Here is a 23,493-nt window from a genome sequence, read left to right as displayed (position 1 = left end):
TTGTTGCCTTAGAATTTGTCAAGAGTGTCATTCTTTTGTTGCTTTAGAATTTGTCCAAATCAGTCTCAAATACTTGGCTATTTCAAACTTCACTTGGATACTCCAAGTTTAGTTGTCAAGAGTGTCATTCTCTTGTTGCCTTAGAATTTGTCAAGAATGTCATTCTCTTGTTGCTTTAGAATTTGTCCAGATCAATCTCAAATACTTTGGCTATTTCAAACTTCACTTGGATACTCCAAGTTTAGTTGTCAAGAGTGTCATTCTCTTGTTGCCTTAGAATTTGCTTTAGAATTTGTCCAGATCAATCTCAAATACTTTGGCTATTTCAAACTTCACTTGGATACTCCAAGTTTAGTTGTCAAGAGTGTCATTCTCTTGTTGCCTTAGAATTTGTCAAGAGTGTCATTCTCTTGTTGCTTTAGAATTTGTCCAGATTAGTCTCAAATACTTGGCTATTTCAAACTTCACTTGGATACTCCAAGTTTAGTTTGAGGGGGGAGTAATAACTGATATAACAGAAATATAGTTAGAAGGGTATTATTGTAATTGAGATATATGGCTATATAAGGGATTGTATAGCTATCATTTCTTTAATTTCAATTGTATACATTTTCTCTAATCAATCAATACAATCTCTCTTGTTTCTTTCTACCAATTCTTTCTCTTCCTCTGTACCAATTTCATCTTTTGCAATGTAGTTAATAGTTTGAACCATTAAAATACAATACAAAGTGAGCTCTACTTACAAAACTGTCCCTCGACTAAATAATATGTCTTGAAATATGAATATTTGATCACACAAAAGACATACATAAGCTGACAAACACCCATAAACTTAAAACGCATTGGCAAGCAGGAAAACACAGACATCTTTATCGTTGAAAGCAAAGGCTATCTCTTCAATGCTTAAATCTATAATAACTTAGGATTTATGGTAGTTTAAAGATTCATGTAACAAATTGAAACACTAGCTCAACCTTCTATGCATCATCTTATATGTAACAAATTGAAACAATCGCTCAACCTTTCTTTTTTGGTCGAAATCATGACCACATTACATGAAAATTCTGGCTTTGCCAATGCATAGAGTATTTTCTAAATGAATATGTTATAGAGACTTTCTATAAATCATATGTTTTTAAACTACATGATTGTAACTGTTGACAATTGAATTTATTTTTTAATAATTTAACGAAAGAAATTAACTATCAACCGTCACATTTATGATTTACAAAACATAATATGAAAATATAGTCTTTCTAGCATCACTCTTTTTTTTTAAGAGGAAAACTATTGAGGTGGAGTAGGTCAATTTTATTCGGCAAAAAACAAACTTTTGTCAAAGAGGTAAGAAAATACCATTTTATCAGTCTCTTTGTTGTATATCGGTGTTCTTTGGTGAAGAAATTCTGGTTTGTTAGCAAAGAATTGTAAAAATGTTTATTTGTACATGTTTCTCCTTTCACAGGGATGGAGAGTGGACTACTTTGCAAAAAGGGTGAACTTCCTAAAACTCAGAATCTAAATCGAGATATCTTGATGATTTGGGTAGTCAATTTTATCATATATTCTGCTCCTCCAAGTTTTAAATTCAACATCTTAGCTTCATGTCTTCCTACTTCTAGATGCATAAGGTATCGTATCCCATCGAATGTGAAAAATTTTAGGTAAATATTTACCAATCCAAATCCAACTCCATTCATGATCATTGATCACCAAAGTCATTTAAACAATATAGGGCTCTTTAGGAGGTGCTTTTAAAATGACTGAAAACACTTTTAGTTAAAATGCTTTTTTTAACCAATTCTTAATAAAAAAATTTAAGTGAATCTTAAAAAAGCACCGTTCTAAAAATCCCCGCCTAGAGCTGCCTAGGCTCCGCCTAGAGCTGCCTAGGCTCCGCCTAGAGCTGCCTAGGCTCCGCCTAGGCGCTAGGCCCTAGCCCACCGCCCTGATTAATGCCTAGGCCCCAGCCCACCGCTCTGATTAATGCCTAGGCCCCAGCCCACCGCCTAGACCACCTAGGCACCCGCCTAGTCCGCCTAGGCACCCGCCTAGACCCGCCTAGGTTGCAACTCATTTAGACAGAAAATACATAACTTTCATTTTGCATTTTGTTTTTTTGCAATAAATTGTAAAAGACTTGTTGCATACTTGAATGAACAAACATTATATCCTTATTTCACATGTTTTCATTATGTTCCAATACTTCATGATATATATGCATTTTATTTTGTAGTTTATGATGAAATTATATATATTTCAAGTAGAAGCAGACACTTATTTACCTGAAATATGATAGATTTACTTAAATCCGCCTAGTCCGCCTAGGCACCCGCCTAGACCCCGCCTAGCCGCCTAGGCGTTAGGCCCCAGCCCGCCGCCCAACTAGCACCTAGCGACTTTTAGAACCTTGTAAAAAAGAACTTGAAGTGCTTCTGCAAGAAGCAAATATATGGTGCTTCTTCCAAAAAGCACTTAAAATGCTTCTGAAATCCAAAATCAATTTTTAAAACACTTACAAATGAGCTCATATATATCTATATACATATATATTATTCCAATATATATTCATATCAAAACAGCAAATGGGTTAAGAAACTTATCATGTCCATATAATTCAAACATATTATTCTCGGTGTTCCTTTCATTCGATCTTAAAAGCTTCCTTTATTCTTTAGGATCATTGATTACAAAAAGTGGAAGTATATATCCAAATTCAACCAATTACTTATTATAAACGTAGGATATATATGCATGCATGGCCACCGACCTTCACATGAAAATTTGTAGCTACTTTTTTCCAGAGAAATATACCAATTCAACCCATAGGAATTAATTCCGATCCTAGATTGATTAATGTTTCATTAACTTTTTAATATATACCAATTCAATCTTGATCTACATCATCATTCAATATTTATTTATTTATTTTTTCTTTTACATCATCCATTCAATTTTCTTTAACTAAAGCCCATCATTGTAAATTTCTCTAACAAATACCCAATGACTACTAAGCAATATTCATAATTAAGTTTGACTTGCAAAATTTGTATTTTTGGATGTCTAAATTACCCCTAATAACACATACTTAGGGTCTCTCACTTATTATCTACATTTATTTTACATTATTTCATTCAATTAAATGTCTTCAATTACCTTATGGGATTTGGAAAAAAATTTAAATGTTATGATTCCTATGCATTTAATAACAAAAATTTACATGATACCAATGTTCCTTATATAGTTATTTTCACATGATGCTAACAGGTAAATTAATATATCCTACAAATATAAAAGAAGTTATTTTATTCAAAATTATCAGAATTATTTTGCACAACATAAATATAATAACAATATAAGTTCCTAGTAATTTACGTAATGATACATGCAAAATAATTTACCTACAAAATAAATAAATATTTTTATTCAAAATTAATTAAATATCAATAATATTTGCAAAAAAAAAAAAACAATTTACCTACATGCAAAATAATTTACCTACAAAATAAAAGAATGTCGATTGATTGCACACTCTATATAATAATAACAAAATGTGGCTAGTATATATGTAATATCACATGAAAAATAATTTACCTACAAAATAAATAAATGTTTTTAGCCAATTGATTCAAAATTAATCAATTACATATTATTTGACATACAAATATAGATAAATTATTTGCACGCATATATATAATTTTAACAAAATATGCCTAGTATACATGCAAAATAATTTACCTACAATGACTGTCAAACAAATAAAAGAAATGAAACATATGATGGTAAGAGAAGTATAAAGTAGATAATTTTACAATAATAAGGCACTTATTTTCCACAATTATGGTGGATAATTAAATTCATTAACATAATTAGAATGTTGTGGCACAATTATAAATAGTTTGAAAATAATAGGTATTTATTTGTTTACATGGCAATCTACTTTAAATTTGGGTTTTACTTGGATGTTTAAAATGAGATGGATTTTTGTCAAGAAAATAAGTGTTGCATGTGCTTATATCTAAAGAACCCAAAAAATTAAGGTTCATCATTAGCTTTCTAGAAAGGAAAAAAAAATGTGAAAGCTTTTAATTAAATTGTTTATTTCGATGTAGATCTTTTTTTTATACAACGATATATTTATAATTAAAAGATGGGAAGAATAAATAAGTGTAAACTCGTTATTTACCTCCTTCGAAACTTATAAAAACCTGTTAAGTATTACTACATTATTATATAGTGACATCCATCTTTATGTAGACCATTAACATTGAATATTATTGGCTCAACTTTTATCTCACTTCTTCTTACCCATCGTATTAGACTTGGCTTGGTTCGTTCTAGTTTATTCATTCGTATCTGTAAACTATGGACTTATATTAAAAGTGGATTTTGTAAATAATATATTATTTGAGAAATTACTTATTTTGTGTCTCTTAATTTTTCTTTAATTTAGTCCATTAAAAAGACAAAATAATGCATGAACATCTAGAAGGTTAAGCCCGTAAACTGGTTAAACTAGGATTCTGGTTAATTTTGGTTATTTTAGCTTTACTTTACAGTATATCGTTGAATAACAACTTAGAACTCGTTTAGAAATATTTTTAAAATGATTGAAAGCACTATTAGAGAAAATGTTTTTGGGTTCTAAAAACATTTGAAGTGCTTCATGCAAGAAGCACTAGTTCTTTCTACAAGGATTCAATTGCATTTTTACTAAGAATTGGTCGTAAAAACACTTTCACTATTTTAAACCATTTTAAAAGTAATTTCCAACGAGCCCTGTGTAACATCCCACATTGCCCAGGGGAGTGGATCCTCTAAACCTTATATGTACATGCCCATCTCTTTTTAGCACGAGGCTTTTTGGGAGCTCACTGGCTTCAGGTTTCATAGGAACTCCGAAGTTAAGAGAGTTCGCGCGAGAGCAATCCTAGGATGGGTGACCCACTGAGAACTTCTCATGTGAGGATCCACTCCCCTGGGCGATGTGGGATGTTACAATCGACCCCCCTTAGGCGCCCGATGTCCTCGTCAGCACACTTCCGGCCAAATATTGGCTCTGATACCATTCTGTCACATCCCTACCCAGGGTCCACCACATCCCGGGCTCAACTCCGCTATAACACAATATTGTCCTCTTTGGGCCCCAACCAAGCCCTCACGGTTTTGTTTCTGGGAACTTGAGTAGAGCCCGGGATGTGGTGGATCCCAGGTCGAGATGTGATAGAATGGTATCAGAGCCAATCCTTGGCCAGAAGTGTGCCGATGAGGACGTCGAGCCCCTAAGGGGGTGGATTGTAGCATCCCACATTGCCCAGGGGAATGGATCCTCTAAGCCTTATATGTACATGCCCATCTCTTCCTAGCACGAGACATTTTGGGACCTCACTGGCTTCGGGTTCCATAGGAACTCCGAAGTTAAGCGAGCTCGCACGAGAGCAATCCTAGGATGGATGACCTATTGGGAAGTTCTCGTGTGAGTTCCCAAAAACAAAACCGTGATGGTGTGGTCGGGGCTCAAAGCGGACAATATCGTGTTACGGCAGAGTCGAGCCTGGGATGTGGTAGAGCTCGAGCTGGGATGTGACACCTGTATTGGTAATATTTTGCATCACATAAATAAACAGAATGTTCATAAAAAAAAACCATATTGTTTACATTTCTGTCAACAAAATCAGTTTTAATTCGTAGGGAAATTGTCCAAAATTGTGTGTTCCTAATCCAAAAAAAAACTTCGGAATAGTGGAGTGGTCATATACACGTCTTATGTTTGGATAAACTGGTCCCAACTCAACACGATATCGTATATATCATAGTTCATCCATGTTAAAGTCGAACAGAAAATACCGCACTCTATGACATATAGTTAATCTAAAAGTTATATTTTAAATTATCGTTTCCCCTTAAGGTCGATATCTATTTGCTACTAATATTTTCTGGGTTGAGAAAACCAGCCCAACCCATACTGATCTTTCTCTATCACTCTTACCTTAATATTATCATACATTTAGAATCCCTACTTATGTCATGGGGGGCCAATATTAGGGCATTACCTAATATGTTGAAAATGAAGCATCGATGTTCTTTTTTCTTTTACATTTTTTCTATTTTTTTAAAAACTTTGGTGGAGAGCTTCCAATTATATTGGTTAAGCATAAACAATCAACGTTCATAATTTGTACTTACACCATGAAAAGTGTTTTGCCCAAGAAAATGTCACTTTCACAGTGAGACCATTTATTTTTCTTCGTGTATAATTACATCAAAGCAAATGGCCATCATTAAAAATGAGAAAACTCCAACAACAAATTTGATAGATTTCACTTCCAAGTAATTCTTGAGAACCATATCATCTAGAACCTCCTTCAAGTTGAATCCTTAAACCTTGTTGAATTAGTCATCCTAAAGAGCAAGGTCGATTTGTATTATCTTAACTCACCAGCCACTACTAAGACTGTAGGTTTCACTTTTTTTTTTAGAGATTGTTCACGAAATGATCAATTGAGATGATACGACTTATAATTTGTGCTCCCATTCTAAACTTTTTTTTTCCTTTTCAGGACATTGTTTTCCACAACTTCAACAATTCTAAAAACACTAAAATGACTATCATTTAATCAAATGTAATATAATTTTCGATATGAATGATATTATGTGAAAATAATTAAAAAATAGGTGTTTGAACCGTTAAAATATAATACAAAGTCAGCACTACTAACAAAACTGTCCCTCGACTAAATTATATGTCTTGAAATATGAATATTTTAATCACACAAAAGACATACATAAGCTGACAAACACCCATAAACTTTAAAACGCATTGGCAAGCAGGTAAACACAGACATCTTTATCGTTGAAAGCAAAGGCTATCTTTTCAATGCTTAAATCTATAATAAACTTAGGATTTATGGTAGTTTAAAGATTCATGTATCGCTCAACCTTTTATGCATCATCTCATATTTAACGACAGCAAATTACGTCTCGAAGAACCCAATTTTGAAATGGTATTTTGTACGATTGTGAATACGTAACCCAAATTTCACCACGAAAATGCAAGTATCCAATCGGTGCGCATGCATGCATGTATGTATGAAATGGTAAGGAAACTCTCTCACAGTGAGATTCTTTATAGACTATCTTCTACTGTATGTTTTTAGTACAATATTTTATAATATTAATATATAAATTAACGTTAAACTGTGAAATGACAGAAAATCCATAAAAAATCTCACTTTGAGAAAGTCTCTTTAGCATTTTTCCACTACAAATGCTCCAACTCATCCTGTTTATAATTGCGGGTGTCATCCTTTTTGTCTTGGTATATTAGTGGGTGTGTGCTTGTCTGTGATCTCTTTACGGGTGGAAAGTAAAGCATTCAAGCATGATATTCTGCTCTAATAATTTCGTTAGCGGCACAAAGTCAATTGCGAAGCAAGCATGGTCATTGGTTGTCTATGATTCTAACAACTTTTATATATATATATATATATATATATATATATAATTGTATGTATATTGTATTTGACTCTATAGACAGTTAGGGAAAACTTTAACCTCTTTTGCCTACTTCTTCTATTTTTTGTTATCATCCATGTACTCATGTTCTCTCTTTTGTGTGCAATTCTATTGTGCGTATCAAATGCTCGATGAAATGCTGCAGTTGACAAGCCTTGACAGTTTCAACATTACTCTATAGTTTCCTCTAACCACTCTTGACAAGCTTCTACATATCACAGTATTTGTTGATGTATGTTGGCATAAGCATTCAGCATATGTTGGCATGAATTGACATGTTTCTATCAGGTGCTCGACAAAATGGTCCAATAAGGTTTTTTCTTTTGTTGAAATCATGACTACAATTTTTTTTTTTTGGAAACAAAGAATTTTCATTCCAAGGCAAATATGCTAGAACTTACAAAGAAAGCCTACAAACGAGGCAAACAAAGCTAACAGAGAAAGAACAGTGTAGAAGGGTACAAGACGGGGGACGGTGTAACCATGCAAAGACGTCGCCCTCTACACTGCCAAAGAAAACTTAATAAGGACAAGGTAAGTCATCATTGTTCAAAACATGCACCAACGAAGATGGGGGTCTATCGACCCAAATGACATCACACATCTCCTGATTGTTTGTCGACACAAGAGAATCTGCCGCTACATTGGCTGATCTTGGAACCCAAGACCAGCGATAGTCTTGGAAAAACTCACCCAACTCCTTGACTTTCACCAAGATCGGGAAAGTCTCCTAACAACCATCCTCCATCGAAACATTAAGGCACAAAATAGATTCCAGGGAATCAGACTCGAAAACAATCGAACTCAAACCTAAGGAGGAAACCATCTCACACCCCCGAATCAGCGCAAAGGCCTTCATCGCTGTGATGCTTGGAGCCGCAATGGAGTATCTTGCCACTACAAAAAAAATTATGTCTGCATTTCTCACCACAACCCCAACAAAACCAGTATTGTTCAACCGCGACCAACTTGCATCAACATTAACCTTATAAAAAGAAGCCGTTGGAGGAGACCATCTGAGTTGCTGCCCCACCCTGACCGAAGCCGAGATCCCCGTGTCATTTAAACTACCCCGTGCAACAACGAATTCCCCCATTGAGATGGAAATTGTTGCAATAACCTTAGAGGAATTGATGGGCACTTGGTTGAACACAAACTCATATTGGGATTTCCATATGTGCTAGCAAGAAAAGCCCACATATGCCCGTACCCAACTACTGTTCACATTGGACCCCAGGTTGGAGAAGACGATAGCCTGCAGCCACTGCACCCAAGTTAAGCTACTATCTCTGATCACTTGATACATTAGCGCCTCACCAAGCCAAATGAGAGCTACTCAAGGACAAAGAAGAAGAAGAAGTTCAATTGTTTCCTCTTGGCACCTGCATATTGGGCAAATAGGAGTGGAAGCGGATCGCCTTCTATGTAAAGCTGCCATAGTAGCCGTCGCGTTATGGAGGGTGTTCCAAAAGAAATGGCGGATATTCGAAGGCACCTCAAATTTCCAAATACAATTCCAACCCCCAACAGGTACATCTCGAGAAGAGGAGAGTCTATAGTCCCTAGAAGTGAGAGATCGAGATTACAACCATATATATCCAGACTTAACTGAATAATTACCATTTTTGCTTGCAGCCCAAATAAGCCGGTCATTCCTTCGAGAAACACCAATGTGAGTGTCCTAGATTGCCGAAATATCACCCAAAGAGAGAAACGAGAAGAGGAAGTTGATATCCCATTCTCTAGAGTCCAGGCATATAAGGGAGCTAACCCGAGTGTTCTCAGTCACTGCAACTGTGCAAGAAAGAATGGGGTGTCCTAACGAAAAGGAAGGGAGCCACCTATCGACCCAAATTCGAACATCCATCCCACTCATAATCTGCCAATGAGCACCATCAAGAAGCATTTAACATCCTGCTAGGAGACTGGTCTAAGCCCAAGAGGCCCGACCTCCTTTTTTAGCCTCCAAGAAAGAACAGTTCGGGAAATATCGGGCCTTAAGAGTTCTAGCCCAAAGCGAATCTGGTTTATGTATTAAACGCCAACACTGTTTGGCAAGAAGAGCGTCATTGAATTCTTGAAAACTTCTGAAACCCAAACCACCCATACTCTTTGGGAGGCCCAACGTCTCCATTGAAACCCAGTGATTTTTTCTAGCCTCACTTGAGTCCCCCCACCAGAATCCAACAATCATGGCATCCATTTCAGCACACACCCCGATAGGGAACTTGAAAATATTCATGGGATAAGCGGGGATAGCTTGGGTAACGACTTTTATCAGAACTTTCTTCCCCGCTTTTAAGAGAGAGCTTTGTTTCCATCCTTGTAATTTCCCTAAAAGTCTACCCTTCACATAAACCAGTCCCTTTTTCTTTGAGCGCCCCCAGATGGCCGGAACCCCTAAGTAAGTACCTAGGTTATTCACCACCAACATGCCAAGGATATCGCCAAGCTCGGTAGAAACACAAGTTGGGATGTTGGCCCCGAAGAACACACTTGACTTTTGCAAATTGATTCCCTATCCCGAAGCCAGGCAATAAATCTTCAATAGGCTGACCAAATTCTTATAGTTCTTCTTATCTGCTTTTAGGAAAATTAATGTATCATCTGCAAAAAGAATATAGGAGATGACCGGCCCCCTTGAGTTCATTTTAACTCCATCTAGTAACCTCCTTTCCACAGCCCCATGTAACATTCTGGACAAAACCTCACCCACAAAAATAAATAAATAAGGAGAGAGGGGATCACCTTTCTGAATACCCCGCGAAAGGGCAAACTTTTTTCCTGGTTGCTCGTTAAGGATGACAGCAAAATTCACCGAGGATACACAGCCCGTAATTAGCTTCCTCTATACATCATTGAATCCTAATTTCTCCATGATCACATCTAGGAAATCTCATTCCACTCTATCATAAGCTTTTTGCATGTCGAGTTTAATACCAACTTCAAACTTGCATTTTGTTTTCCTCGTTTTGAGGAAATGACACAACTCATGGGCAATACCGATGTTATCCTGAATTTGCATACCCGCAACAAAGGTATTTTAAGTTGGTGAGATAAGGTCCGGCAATATAGGCTTTAGCCTATTTGCAAGAACTTTTGATAGGACTTTGTAAAAGTAGTTGCAAAGGCTTATAGGCCGAAATTGAGTTACGGACTCAGGATTTTGCACATTTGGGATCAACATGATGTGAGTAGAATTAATCATTCTTGGGTCATCCTCCCCATTAATCATGGTTTTAATCAACGCATTCACATCTCCCACAATGTTTTCTCAAAAGGATTGATAAAAAACTCCTTGAAATCATCTGATCCAGGGGCTTTGAGACCACCCATGTGAATCGCAGCAACCTTGACCTCCTCTTCCAGAACCGGAGCATTCAACATCTCATTCATCTTATTCGAAACCGTCAGAGTCAAGCAATCAAGCAGAGATCCCCAACTCCTACTTCCCCCGATCGTGAAAGTGTTAATAAAGTGATCATCCACCAACTGACGAACCCAGCTGGGGTCATCCACCCAAACACCATTTCCGTCTTTAATCTTTAACACCTTGTTTCTCCTACGTCATTGCAGCATAGATTGGTGAAAAAACATCGTGTTTGCATCACCTTCCCTCAGCCACTTCACCCGAGATCGTTGTTGCCAGTAGCTCTCCTCCTGAGCTTATAGACCATTAACCACTTTGGCTTTTTCCCAAATCTCATCCATGTTTATCCCCCAATTATTTTGTAGATCACGAAGTTGACCGAGAAGTACCTCAATATGTCTTCCCCACTTCTTGAATTTGTCACGACTCCACCTAATTAAACGGAATCGACAATCGTTAATCTTTTTCACCCACCGCACCGGGGCACTCCCCTCCTCGAGCTTTTCCCAGCAATTTTTCACTACCTCTTTACACTCCTCCTCTTTTGCCCAGAAAGCTTCAAACCGAAAAACTTTCCTCCCCCTACTACCTGACGGATCAGTTTGAATAAATAATGGGCAATGATCATAACCTAAGACCGTGACTACATTAGATGAAAATTTTGGCTCTGCCACTGCACAAAGTATTTTCTAAATGAATATGCTAGAGAGACTTTCTATAAATCATATGTTTTAAACTACATGATTGTAGAGATCATATGTTGTAAACTACATGATTGTAACTGTTGATGATTGAATTTATTTTTTAATAATTTGACGAAAGAAATCAACTATCAACCGTCACATTTATGATTTACAAAACATAATCTGAAAAGATAGTCTTTCTAGCATCACTCTTTTAGAGGAAAACTATTGAAGTGGAGTAGGTCAATTTTATTCGGCAAAAAGCAAACTTTTGTCAAAGAGGTAAGAAAACACCATTTTATCAGTCTCTTTGTTATATGTCGGTGCTCTTTGGTGAAGAAATTCTGGTTTGTTAGCAAAGAATTGTAAAAATGTTTATTTGTACATGTTTCTCATGTTTCTCTTTTCACAGGGATGGAGAGTGGACTACTTTGCAAATAGGGTGAACTTCCTAAAACTCAGAATCTAAATCGAGATATCTTGATGATTTGGGTAGTCAATTTTATCATATATTCTGCTCCTCCAAGCTTTAAATTCAACATCTTAGCTTCATGTCTTCCTACTTCTAGATGCATAAGGTATCGTATCCCATCGAATGTGAATAATTTTAGGTAAATATTTACCAAATCCAACTCCATTCATGATCATTGGTCACCAAGGCCATTTAAACAATATAGGGTTCGTTAGGAAAAGCACTTTTAAAATGCTTTTTTAAACTAATTTTTAGTAAAAAATTAAGTGAATCTTGGAAAAGAACTTGAAGTGCTTCTTGCAAGAAACACATATATAGTGCTTCTTCTATAAAGCACTTAAAATGTTTCTGAAACCCATAATCAATTTTTAAAACACTTACAAATGAGCTCATATATACATATATATTATTCCAATATATATTCATATCAAAATCCCGGCAAATGGGTTAAGAAACTTATCATGTCCATATAGTTCAAACATATTATTCCCGGTGTTCCTTTCATTCGATCTTAAAAGCTTCCTTTATTCTTTAGGATCATTGATTACAAAAAGTGGAAGTATATATCCAAATTCAACCAATTACTTATTATAAACGTAGGATATATATGCATGCATGGCCACCGATCTTCACATGAAAATTTGTAGCTACTTTTTTCCAGAGAAATATACCAATTCAAAACCTATAGGAATTAATCTAAATTGATTAATGTTTCATTAACTTTTTAATATATACCAATTCAATCTTGATCTACATCATCATTCAATATTTTTTTTTGTTTCTTTTACATCATCCATTCAAGAATAGTTATATAAAAATTAAGGTTCTTCATCAGCTTTCTAGAACGAAAAAAAAAAGGAAGGATTGTGAAAGCTTTTAATTAAATTGTTTATTTTGATGTAGATCTTTTTTTATCATCATTTCCGATATTGTAGAGGTTGCTTCTGAATTTAATGGGTGTACATTTGAGTATGTCCCTCGTACTTGTAATGGTTTGGTTCACTGCCTAGCAAAGTTAAGTTTATCCCATATTGATCCTATAGTATGGTTTGAGAAGTCTCCAGATGTCATCAAGGGTGCCCTTGACCATAATATGTACTCTCTTTGAGTTTATGCTATCTATCATATTCATTTAAAAAAAAAAAGGAAGAATAAATAAGTGTAAACTCGTAATTTGCCACCTTCGAAACTTATAAAAACCTGTAATTTGAAAGTAAAGAGAAGTATTAAATTATGAGTAATGCTAGAGAGACTACATTTTGTAAACTAAATAACATAGAAGTTGATGATTGAATTATTACTTAAACGTTGCTAAACGTGCTTATTTTCTATTTGTGACATATTATTTAATTTACAAATTTAATCTACAAATTTAATTTTCCTAATATTACTCTTAAATTATTATATAGTGACATCCATCTTTATGTAGATCATTAACATTGAATATTATTGGCTAAACTTTTATCTCACTTCTTCTTACCCATAAAAAGAAGATAAAAATATAAACATTAACTTTTAGATCGTACGGAACGAGAGTTGGGGTTGGGGGGTTGTTGAAGTTTGTACTTGCATTGTGCAGAATGCATACCGGCCACTAATGCTCCAAAATAGTGCATCCAATCTTGCGAGATAGGATCCTCGCCGATCATCTTTGTGAAGATCCCGAAAATTCTTTAATCAAGTCCGTTTTTCGTATATCATGCAGTCAGTTTTCATTAAGTACTGTTTGTGTTCAATTTTGAATAATATAATTGAAAATAATTTTTGATCACATAATACACGATAAAATGACATGATTAAAAGATCACCAGATCCTCACAAAGAGGATCCGGTGAGGATCCTATCTCCAATCATGCATCTAGTTATTAGCTTATGTTTCAAGATATTTTTCTTCTCAATATCTCAAATTTAAATATTTTTATAAAAAAAAAAAATTCATCAAACACACAATGTTTGAGTGAGAGTCCACAAATAAAAACTCAAAATGAACTCCAACACCACAAAAACCATAATACTAAGCTAGCGCTCATACTTATCATCATTACACGAGTGAAGAGAGAACTTAAACTTTTGACAAAAAATTATGATATTCATTAATAGAACAAGAATACGTACAAGATGATAGATACTATTAAGAAAAGAGAAAAAAAGGAAAAAGCCATTGCCGAAATTTAGAAGAAAAAAATAACTACTAATTTATAATGAAAATACGTACAAGAAAATAGACACGCACTAGAAGATTGATACCCAAACTCTAAACCAACACCAAATTAATAATTTAGAAGAGGTTTACGCACTAGAAGGTTGATACCCACACTCTAAACCAACACCTAATTAATAATTTAGAAGAGAAATCTCGAAACATTTCAAAGCAAACAAAACGGTAGGAAGCTAAAAGTGAGAGGGTGTCAATATCAGTGTGTTCGTGTAACCGAAAATAAAATATGTTCAAATCCATGTGTTACGGTATTTTGTCATTCTCTCGAGATGCAGCCTAAAATGGACCTGGTTTCTCTGCCCTCCCACTTCTCATACACTCCATCCCTTTATATTTATGCGGTCACGGTTAAATCACGCCAACATTTTATATTCTTATTATATCTATAAAAAAAATATAAAATATTAACGTGGCTTAACCGTGACCGTACAAAATAGGAGAGGATGAGAAAGACACCCAAACAGAAGGGCAGACAATCTACCTCCGCCTAAAACATTATTCTTGAATTTTCTATACTTTTAGGAAGATATATTTTTCAGTGTGGTTGGAAAATAAAATATAAAATATGTCCAAATCAATGTGTTATGGTATTTTGTCATTCTCTCCAGAAGAAGCCTAAAACATTATTTCTCAATTTTCTCTTCTTCTGAGGAGATAAAATTTTCAATGTGACTGGAACATGAGTGATACATTTTGTATTTTTATTTAAATAGTGAGAAATTTTTTTTAAGTTATTAGCTTTTTAAGGCACGTATTTCAATTTATATAATTACACGTGGTATATTACTCTGTGTTTCAGTTACACTAAAAATTCTCTCTTTTTCGAACAGGTGGCAGAAAGCTTTGAGTTGCATGACTGTTTTTGTCTTCCCTTCCCACTTCTCACCCACATATTTGAGTCGGACCAACGTATGTCAATTCTATCGTATTAGAATGATGATATAAATAAGAGAGTTTTAATAAAATATTTTTGGTACTGTTTATTTTTAATAAAAAATTATATTTTTACCTTTAAATATCACTATTCACCATACTTTAAAAATGACTTTTTATTAAAAAAAAGTTTATTTAGATTTATCGTTAGTTTTCCTTATAAATAATGATACAATTATTTGATCTAAGTAGCAATTTTTCTTTAAAAAGCACAAACGAAAACAATTTTATTATTAATATTGGCAATTACTCACATCTTATAATCGGTTGAATAGTTGGTAGAAGTTATTGTACACGTGAGTAGAAAGTGGGGTTTAGACGACTATAAATTCAGTTTTGCTTTTTACATAAAGATCCTTGGTAATTAGAATTTTTATTCAGTAGAGTAAGGGTAAAATAGGAATATAATGGTATTATTTGTAATATTTTTTATACAAGTAATATTGAGTGGACTTAGAAGCTCAAACGGAATAGTAAATATTTTTAACTACTTAAATCATATTTCCCGTCATTTATTTTTAGGGGTTTTAACGAAACATTTATGATACTGTTCATTTTTAACTAAAATGATATTTTTACTCTAAAAAATCACTCATGTTACTATTCACTTACAACACATTTTTGTAATTTTGATTAAAACTTTTCAAGTCATTTTCAAATTATTTTCATTAGTTTTATTTTTATTTTTCGCATTAGTTAGTGTCCAAGAGGATCCTCTCTGGATCCCTTTGGTGAAGATCCTAGGGATTCGTGAATCGTCCATGTTCATCGTACTTCGTGTGATCAGTTTTTGTCAGGTACTCTTTGTATTTAATTTTAAATAAAAATATTTAAATGATTTCTGACTATACGATGTACGATGAACGAATACAATTCATAAATTCCCGAAATCCTCACAAAGAGGATCCGGCAAGGATCCGGATTCAGTTAGTGTTATCTACCATTAAAAAAAAATTAAAATTTTTATCATATTTTCCACTCTCTCTCTCTCACAACTCATCATGTAGTCTGTATATATATTCCAGTGCTGGAAGAGAGTTAATTGTTTCTAGTCACCACACACTGTCTCACTCACGCCAAAATCCTTTCATTTCCGAGTTCGTTTACGAAATTCCCTTCTAATTCTCTCACTTGCCATTTATTCCCTCAGAAGTCAGTAGCTGCTGTTCTGAACACTTTGGAGTCTCGTTCTCCTTCTGCCTTTCTGCCATTTTTATACAGAAAACTTGCTCCCTCCCAGGAGATGTAGCTACATGCTTGCACATTCTCTGTGAGTTCTGAATTTTCTGTGCTTTTTTGCTCCAATCCCAAAGGGCAAAGGGTTTTTGTTAAATAATGTAATCTCGAGTAAAGTTTTCTTCTTTGTTATTTTCTCTATTTGGTCACTGCCCATTTGCTCAAAAGGGTTCTAAGTTACCTGTAATATCAATCATGGGTTCTCGCTAATCTGGCTGCATAGAATTCCTTTGTCCAGTTTTTTTTCCAAATTTCGAATCTTTTCTTTTGTTCCATCAGCAAAAAGAAGCATTTTCTTGTGTTCTGTGAGTGCACATTTGCTTAAAATTGTTCTAAACCATTCCAAATGCTGTTTATGATGATGGGTTTTCGCTAATTTGCTTGTTCTTGCTGTGAAACCCTCAAAGTGTGGAACTTGATTGCGATTTTCGCCAGTTAAAGCTCGTAAATTTGTACCAAATATCTGCTGTTTTAGCATTTTATGCACCTGGTAACAATTAGGAGCCTTTTCTGATAAGATAAGGGTGGGGTAGTGGATCCAAGCTTTGTCCAAGTTTACTGCTAGTAGTGTGATTTGAGCATATGGTAAGTGCTTGCTCATTTCGTTAATTTTCAAACTTCCTGATTGATTCACAATGAATTTGATTCGCTAAACCTTGGCTCGCACAAGATATGGAATCTAAGTAGCTAAATTTGCTAACTGATTCTTTTGTTCTTCAGGGAAATATCTGCCACGTTCTTGATTGATTCCTTGAAATGTAAATTTCACACTTCCTGTATCAGTTCATTCATATATGGACCTCATTAAGGGTCTATCATACTTCAAAAATTCGATGACTCAACACTTTTCTATCCCGCTTGTTTTTCACCTTCAAAACTCTATGATGGTCAAGAAATCTTTCTCTGTCTGCCCGTAATATCGTACGTATATATTGATATCCTAATACAACCTTAGAAACCACATACGCCTCTCGAGTCCCTTGCAATTTGGATCTGAACTTTAACGACCTGGTTACTTGTCACTCAAACAAGAACTCAAAAAGTTTCTGTTTTCTTGTTTTCAAAGTATTGGAGTTATTATGGAAGAAACATTTGTTCCCTTTCGCGGGATAAAGAATGACCTCAAGGGGAGACTTCTGTGCTACAAACAGGATTGGACTGGTGGTTTACGTGCGGGAATCAGGTTCGTGAATGTATTATTTCTCATTTTTTTTTTATCACAAAAAGAGGACACTTTCATGTTTCTAATGAAAATCATCTGATAAGCATCACAGCTTAGGAAGCTTTTTGTCCAAACAATATTTCATATTGGCACTTCTGCATTGTACCTTACTCAAGTTATCGTGATTGTTATGTTTTTTTCTTTTTGTGTAGGATCTTGGCGCCAACAACATACATATTCTTTGCTTCAGCAATTCCTGTTATCTCATTTGGGGAACAGCTCGAAAGAAATACAAGTCGAACAATACCTTTTTTTTATTTTTCTTTTGATTGTCATGTCCTCTCAGAGTTTCTCTTTTGGAGGTAATTTTCTGAAAAGTGCTGTATTTATGTATATTTACAGATGGAAGCTTGACTGCAGTACAGACTCTTGCATCCACATCACTTTGTGGCATAATCCACTCAATTGTTGGAGGCCAGCCCCTGCTTATACTAGGGGTGGCTGAGCCAACGGTATTGATGTATACATTTATGTTCAACTTTGCTAAGGACCGGAAGGATTTGGGGCAGAAACTCTTCTTAGCCTGGACTGGATGGTATCTCTCTAGAACACTTTGGAAATCTTAAAATTGCAAAGCAATTGATTTTCTGATGAAACTGAACATTGTTTCCCCATGGTATGGGTATCTAGGGTATGTATGTGGACAGCCCTTTTGCTCTTCTTGCTGGCGGTTCTGGGTGCATGCTCTATTATCAATAGGTTTACGCGTGTTGCTGGTGAATTGTTTGGTCTGCTAATTGCAATGCTTTTTATGCAGCAGGCCATAAAGGTGGGTCTTCTTTATGATCCTTCACTATTAGTTTATCAATTTTTATTTGGTATACGAGAATTTTAAACCTTTTTAGATTTAATTGTACATGAATTCCAAAAGGATATCTCAATTCATTAATTTCTGGGGTGGTGTTATTTTCAGGAACAAAAGAATTATATTTCAAACATCTCTGTACTTCTATGCTCTAGAACTATTCGCTTCATAATGAATCCAACTTATGAAACCATTCTACAGGGACTCGTGGAGGAATTTGGCATACCCCAGAGAGAAAATCCCAATCAGACTGCACTGCAACCTTCTTGGCGGTTTGGCAATGGAATGTTTGCGCTAGTTCTGTCATTTGGCCTTCTTTTAACTGCATTGAGAAGCCGTAAAGCTAGATCCTGGCGTTATGGCACAGGTACGTGGAATTTACTTTTGAGCCCTAGTAAGAAGTTGAAAGATCAAATCATATTCATTTATAATGCAACCCTATTTCTCTGGTGAAAAGTTTAATTGAATCTCTGAGAGTGGTCAGTTTTGTACGTCAACTATGTCAACTATATACCTTAGAAACATTCCTGTCTGACAAATGTTATAGGTTGCCTACGGGGATTAATTGCGGATTATGGAGTTCCATTTATGGTGCTTGTTTGGACTGCGGCCTCTTACATACCAGTTAATGATGTCCCTAGAGGGATCCCAAGACGACTGTTCAGTCCAAACCCATGGTCTCCTGGTGCATACTCAAATTGGACAGTTATCAAGGTGAAATTGTAGAGATTGTTTCCCAAGCACTTTGTAAAACATTTCCATTACATCTAAGCCTTACATCTAATTGGATCTTACAGAGCCAAATTTGTGCTTTCTTTCCTTTAAATCCCATCTACGAACTCATGCTGTTTAATTGTGCAGGAGATGATGAATGTACCTCCATTATATATAGTTGGAGCATTTATACCAGCAACTATGATCGCTGTGCTCTACTACTTTGATCACAGTGTTGCATCTCAACTTGCCCAACAGAAAGAATTTAATCTGAAGAAACCGGCTTCATATCATTATGACCTTCTCCTTCTGGGTTTTCTGGTAAGCTGCTTCCAGACCAGCTAAATTGAGACAGAGATTTTACCTACTCGTATACCTTGAAGTTCTCCTTTAATTCTGATTATTCGCTTCCAGGTCATGTTATGTGGGCTTATTGGCATTCCCCCTTCCAATGGAGTAATCCCACAATCTCCTATGCATACAAAAAGCTTAGCTACTCTAAAACATCAGGTACTATAGTTTTCTGTGTAGTGAGAGTTAGCTTGTCTGTTAAATAGCGGAACTGTTCACTCTCAAGATTTTGATAAGCCTACGAGCTTGTGTGAAACTAGTGTCTTTTGTAGGCATTTGATGCGTCAATATATGGATATTAGGACTCTTGATAATTGTTTCTCATGCTGCTACGATTGATTCTCACTGACAGGACTTCTCTCAGTCATTGTTCTGCTTCCCCTTAGAATGTTTGTTTCTGCAATAGCGAATACTTTATTGTGATTTTAATATGTAAATTAATAGAGTGGATCTGTTCTTTTCTTTGGAATAGCTTTTGCGGAATAAGCTTGCATCAACAGCTCGAAGTAGTATACGCAAAAATTCAAGTTTGAGTGAATTATACCAGCGCATGAAAGATGCATACAATGGAATGCAGACTCCACTAGTCTACCAACTTCCATCTGCTTTGGTAAATCTATCTACTACATTATTCATGATTGATACAAAAGTTTATATCTTTTACCCTTCTGCTTTAAAATTTGTGATTCGAACAGGGACTAAAAGAGCTGAAAGAATCCACACTCCAATTGGCCTCTAGTGCTGGCTACATTGATGCCCCTGTTGATGAGACTGTTTTTGATGTGGATAAGGATATTGACGATCTTCTGCCCATTGAAGTAAAAGAGCAACGTCTCAGCAATCTGCTTCAATCATTGATGGCTGGTTGTTGTGTAGGTGCTATGCCTGTTTTGAAAAAAATCCCAACATCAGTTCTTTGGGGTTATTTTGCTTTCATGGCGATTGAAAGCTTGCCTGGAAATCAATTTTGGGAGAGAATATTGTTTCTTTTCACTGCTCCAAGTCGAAGATACAAGTAAGTTGGTGCTTTCCCTTGTAATGTACTAACAATTCTTTCACTAAATACTCTTCCGCATATTGGATATTGTATGTTATACCACATGGTTTGCTTCTGAATTTCTACATACGTCTGCACCTGAACATGTTTTAGAATCTTCAAATCTTAAAGTTTAACTTCCTCAGACTTAAATGGTACCATTTTTCTTAATCTAGAGCATGACTCGTATTATCTTTTAAAAAATCGTCAAATGGTAACCATAATCCATCTTGCTAGGGTGCTGGAGAAGAATCATGGAACCTTTCTTGAGACAGTGCCTTTCAAAACAATTGTGACCTTCACATTGTTCCAGACGGCTTACTTGCTTATGTGTTTTGGCTTAACATGGATCCCGATTGCTGGGGTGCTATTCCCATTGTTGATCATGCTTCTAGTCCCAGTGCGGCAGTATTTTCTCCCTAAGTTTTTCAAAGGTGCTCACCTTCAAGACCTGGATGCTGCAGAATATGAGGAAGCCCCTTCCATCACTTTCAACCTGCCCCTTGAAGTGAGTTATCTCAATCCTTTCATTCGGTATGTATGTGAAAAAATTGTAAACGTCTTGAGTTCTATAGCATGAAAAGAAACCTGAGTTGGGCATTGAGTTCGACCAGAAGGGGTATAAATCTGAAATTTGGATCAGATTAGAACATATGCTATTCAGACTCTGTCCTACTAAAGTGCTTCTAGGAAGCCTTTATTAGCTTATCTTTTAGAAATTTTTGTACCGATGCTGATGCTTTCTATGCATGACAGGATCTGGATCTTCAATCAAGAACCACTAACATAGACGGTGGGGAGATGCTTGATGAAATTATCACAAGAAGCCGCGGCGAGATCCACCACACTCATAGTTCAAAAACATCAAGTTTGAACCCTACTCCGCTAGAAGGTAGCCCAAGGATGTCACAGATAGTGCACTGCCCCCGTTTACTGAGAGGAGAAAGAAGCCCCCGACTGAGTGCACAGGGACTTGAAACAACACAGGCTTCCAGCCCTGGGCCATCTACCCTCGGACAAATCTCTCGTGGTTCTTCAAGCTAAAAATTGCAACTCTGGTGAGATTATTCTTGGCAATGATCTCGAGAGGTTATGAACTAAGTTTGTGTGTAACGAAGTGTCATCTTTGTAGGTGTGTTTCTAACTTTTCATGATTACGATAATGCAAGAGCTGTAATTATACACGTAATTTTCTCATTCAAACTAAATGCAAACTACGCAGCCTACAAAATCCCTGATTCAATCTTAGATCATTTACAGCTTTAATTTGTTCATATCCACTAGCAGCATGTTCTTTTAACCATTCGGTTTTCAGTTTTCCAAAGTTTTCGAAAAAAATCTGAGTGAATAACACTGAATCCATTGTATTCACCAAACCTTACCACAAAAATCTGAGTGAAGAACACTGAATCCATCTGTTTGAATACTCGAGGCTTAGTAGGATATTTGTACTTGAAACACTCATTTGGTCTCTAGGATTGAACTGAATATTCTTGGAATTCCCCTCCATTCTTATCATGCATGCCACTATGATTTTGCAACTCGTGTCTCCCACTCTAAAACTTTGATTGATATTTGATAGCGATTAGAAACAGACTGCATAAATACTCGACAGATGACAAGGCTGATCATCTAGGATTTGCATTAGATGGTGGAATATTGCATGCTTACTCTCCACTACAAAATCTGCTTTGGTTTGGAGTATCTCCCAAGTGGCCTTTTTGTTTTACAAGCTGGCCTTCCACTCAGCTTTATGGTACTGGCTAAGATTGTTAACCCACTTTTAGGGACCCAGCAACCAAGTAACCCAGCACTAATACCTAACTAAAGTTTCCCATAAAGATGCCACCCTTGTCTGAGGGTCACTTTCTAGCGACCACTCAAAGCTAATGTAAAACTAGTGACACTTTCTCTGTGTAAGCACCTGATTCAAATATAGGTCCGCTGAACTGGAATTAGATTGTGGGGACAAAGGTACTCGAAAGAAATGAGTGTCTTTAATCTTTATGATAAAAGTAGTCGACCATCGATATGCAGAACATTGAACGTCACTTGGGAATATCCGACCATAGAACACTCCACTTGCCGAGAAAGCTAATGAAGTGATATCGTTCGGAGAGAGAATCAAAGACCCTTCGCCGACGGACTTGGGATAAATAACCAATCGAAAAAGGAGAACTACTTGTTTAACCAAACTGTCAAGACTCCTAGGCCGAGTTGATTCTATGACTCCAATGATATTTAACCAAATTGTCACCTTCGCAGATTATCTCTGCAAAATTCTGTTTAACTAAATTGTAATCGTCCGTCGGCTGCCAACTCCAAACCTGTTTAACCAAACTGACTTTGTGCTAACTTGTTAGTGGAGCAGATAGTATTTTCTCAAAAGAGTTGAGACAGTTTGCGTAGAGTGATAATTTGCGTGTTGAGTTAAAAATCCTCTCTTGTTGCATAGTGTCTTGTATTTGTTGGACCAACGCACTTGGACGTGTCGTAGAGTCTACCCGTGAACACCAAATCATCTTTTGATGATAACAAAATCATCTGCCATCAAGTAATAATGGTGACCAAATCATCTTTTATGGTCAGTTGATAATACGAATAAAATCCCAAATGGATAATGGTAAACCAAATGGATGATGTAGCCAAATGATAATGGTGCCCAAATCACATCACAAATGCCATATATCCTGCCAAAACCAAAAATAGGTGGTGGTCAATCTTTTATCATTGGCACGTGCATGAGAGACGAACACGGCTAAACATGATAAATCAAAATGGACGTAGTTATCATTATCTTAACCACTAAGGATGTGTTTGTTGCACCGGACTGTCTCGGACTAGACTAGCTGCAGAGACTAAGCTGGATTGGATTGGCTTAGACTAAGCAGGATAAAAATAGTGAAGTGTTTGATGCAGTGCTAGACTAAATCTT

The 23,493-nt window shown here is 35.9% G+C and overlaps 1 protein-coding gene across 4 annotated transcripts; it reads left to right on the top strand.

Annotated features, from left to right (window-relative positions):
• Positions 1-16,234: 16,234 nt before the first annotated feature.
• On the top strand, positions 16,235-21,801 carry LOC126598688 (probable boron transporter 2). Of its 4 annotated transcripts, none has more exons than XM_050265043.1 (13): positions 16,235-16,464; positions 17,497-17,613; positions 17,805-17,887; positions 17,995-18,187; positions 18,283-18,421; positions 18,659-18,824; positions 19,005-19,171; positions 19,319-19,492; positions 19,586-19,681; positions 19,995-20,132; positions 20,218-20,537; positions 20,796-21,066; positions 21,315-21,801. In XM_050265043.1, the coding sequence occupies exons 1-13, from the start codon at positions 16,448-16,450 to the stop codon at positions 21,600-21,602; spliced, it is 2,169 nt and encodes a 722-aa protein (XP_050121000.1). In that variant the 5' UTR covers positions 16,235-16,447; the 3' UTR covers positions 21,603-21,801. The 4 variants fall into 4 exon arrangements, with proteins under 4 accessions (XP_050121000.1, XP_050121002.1, XP_050121003.1 ...); XM_050265045.1 differs by having other exon boundaries at positions 17,151-17,613; XM_050265046.1 differs by having other exon boundaries at positions 16,235-17,015.
• Positions 21,802-23,493: the final 1,692 nt, after the last annotated feature.

The sequence above is a fragment of the Malus sylvestris genome, chromosome 14 (genome assembly GCF_916048215.2).
Source record: "Malus sylvestris chromosome 14, drMalSylv7.2, whole genome shotgun sequence".
NCBI lineage: Eukaryota > Viridiplantae > Streptophyta > Magnoliopsida > Rosales > Rosaceae > Malus > Malus sylvestris.
The sequence above is the reverse complement of the archived record's forward strand: the minus strand, read 5'-3'. Positions and strand labels throughout refer to the sequence as shown.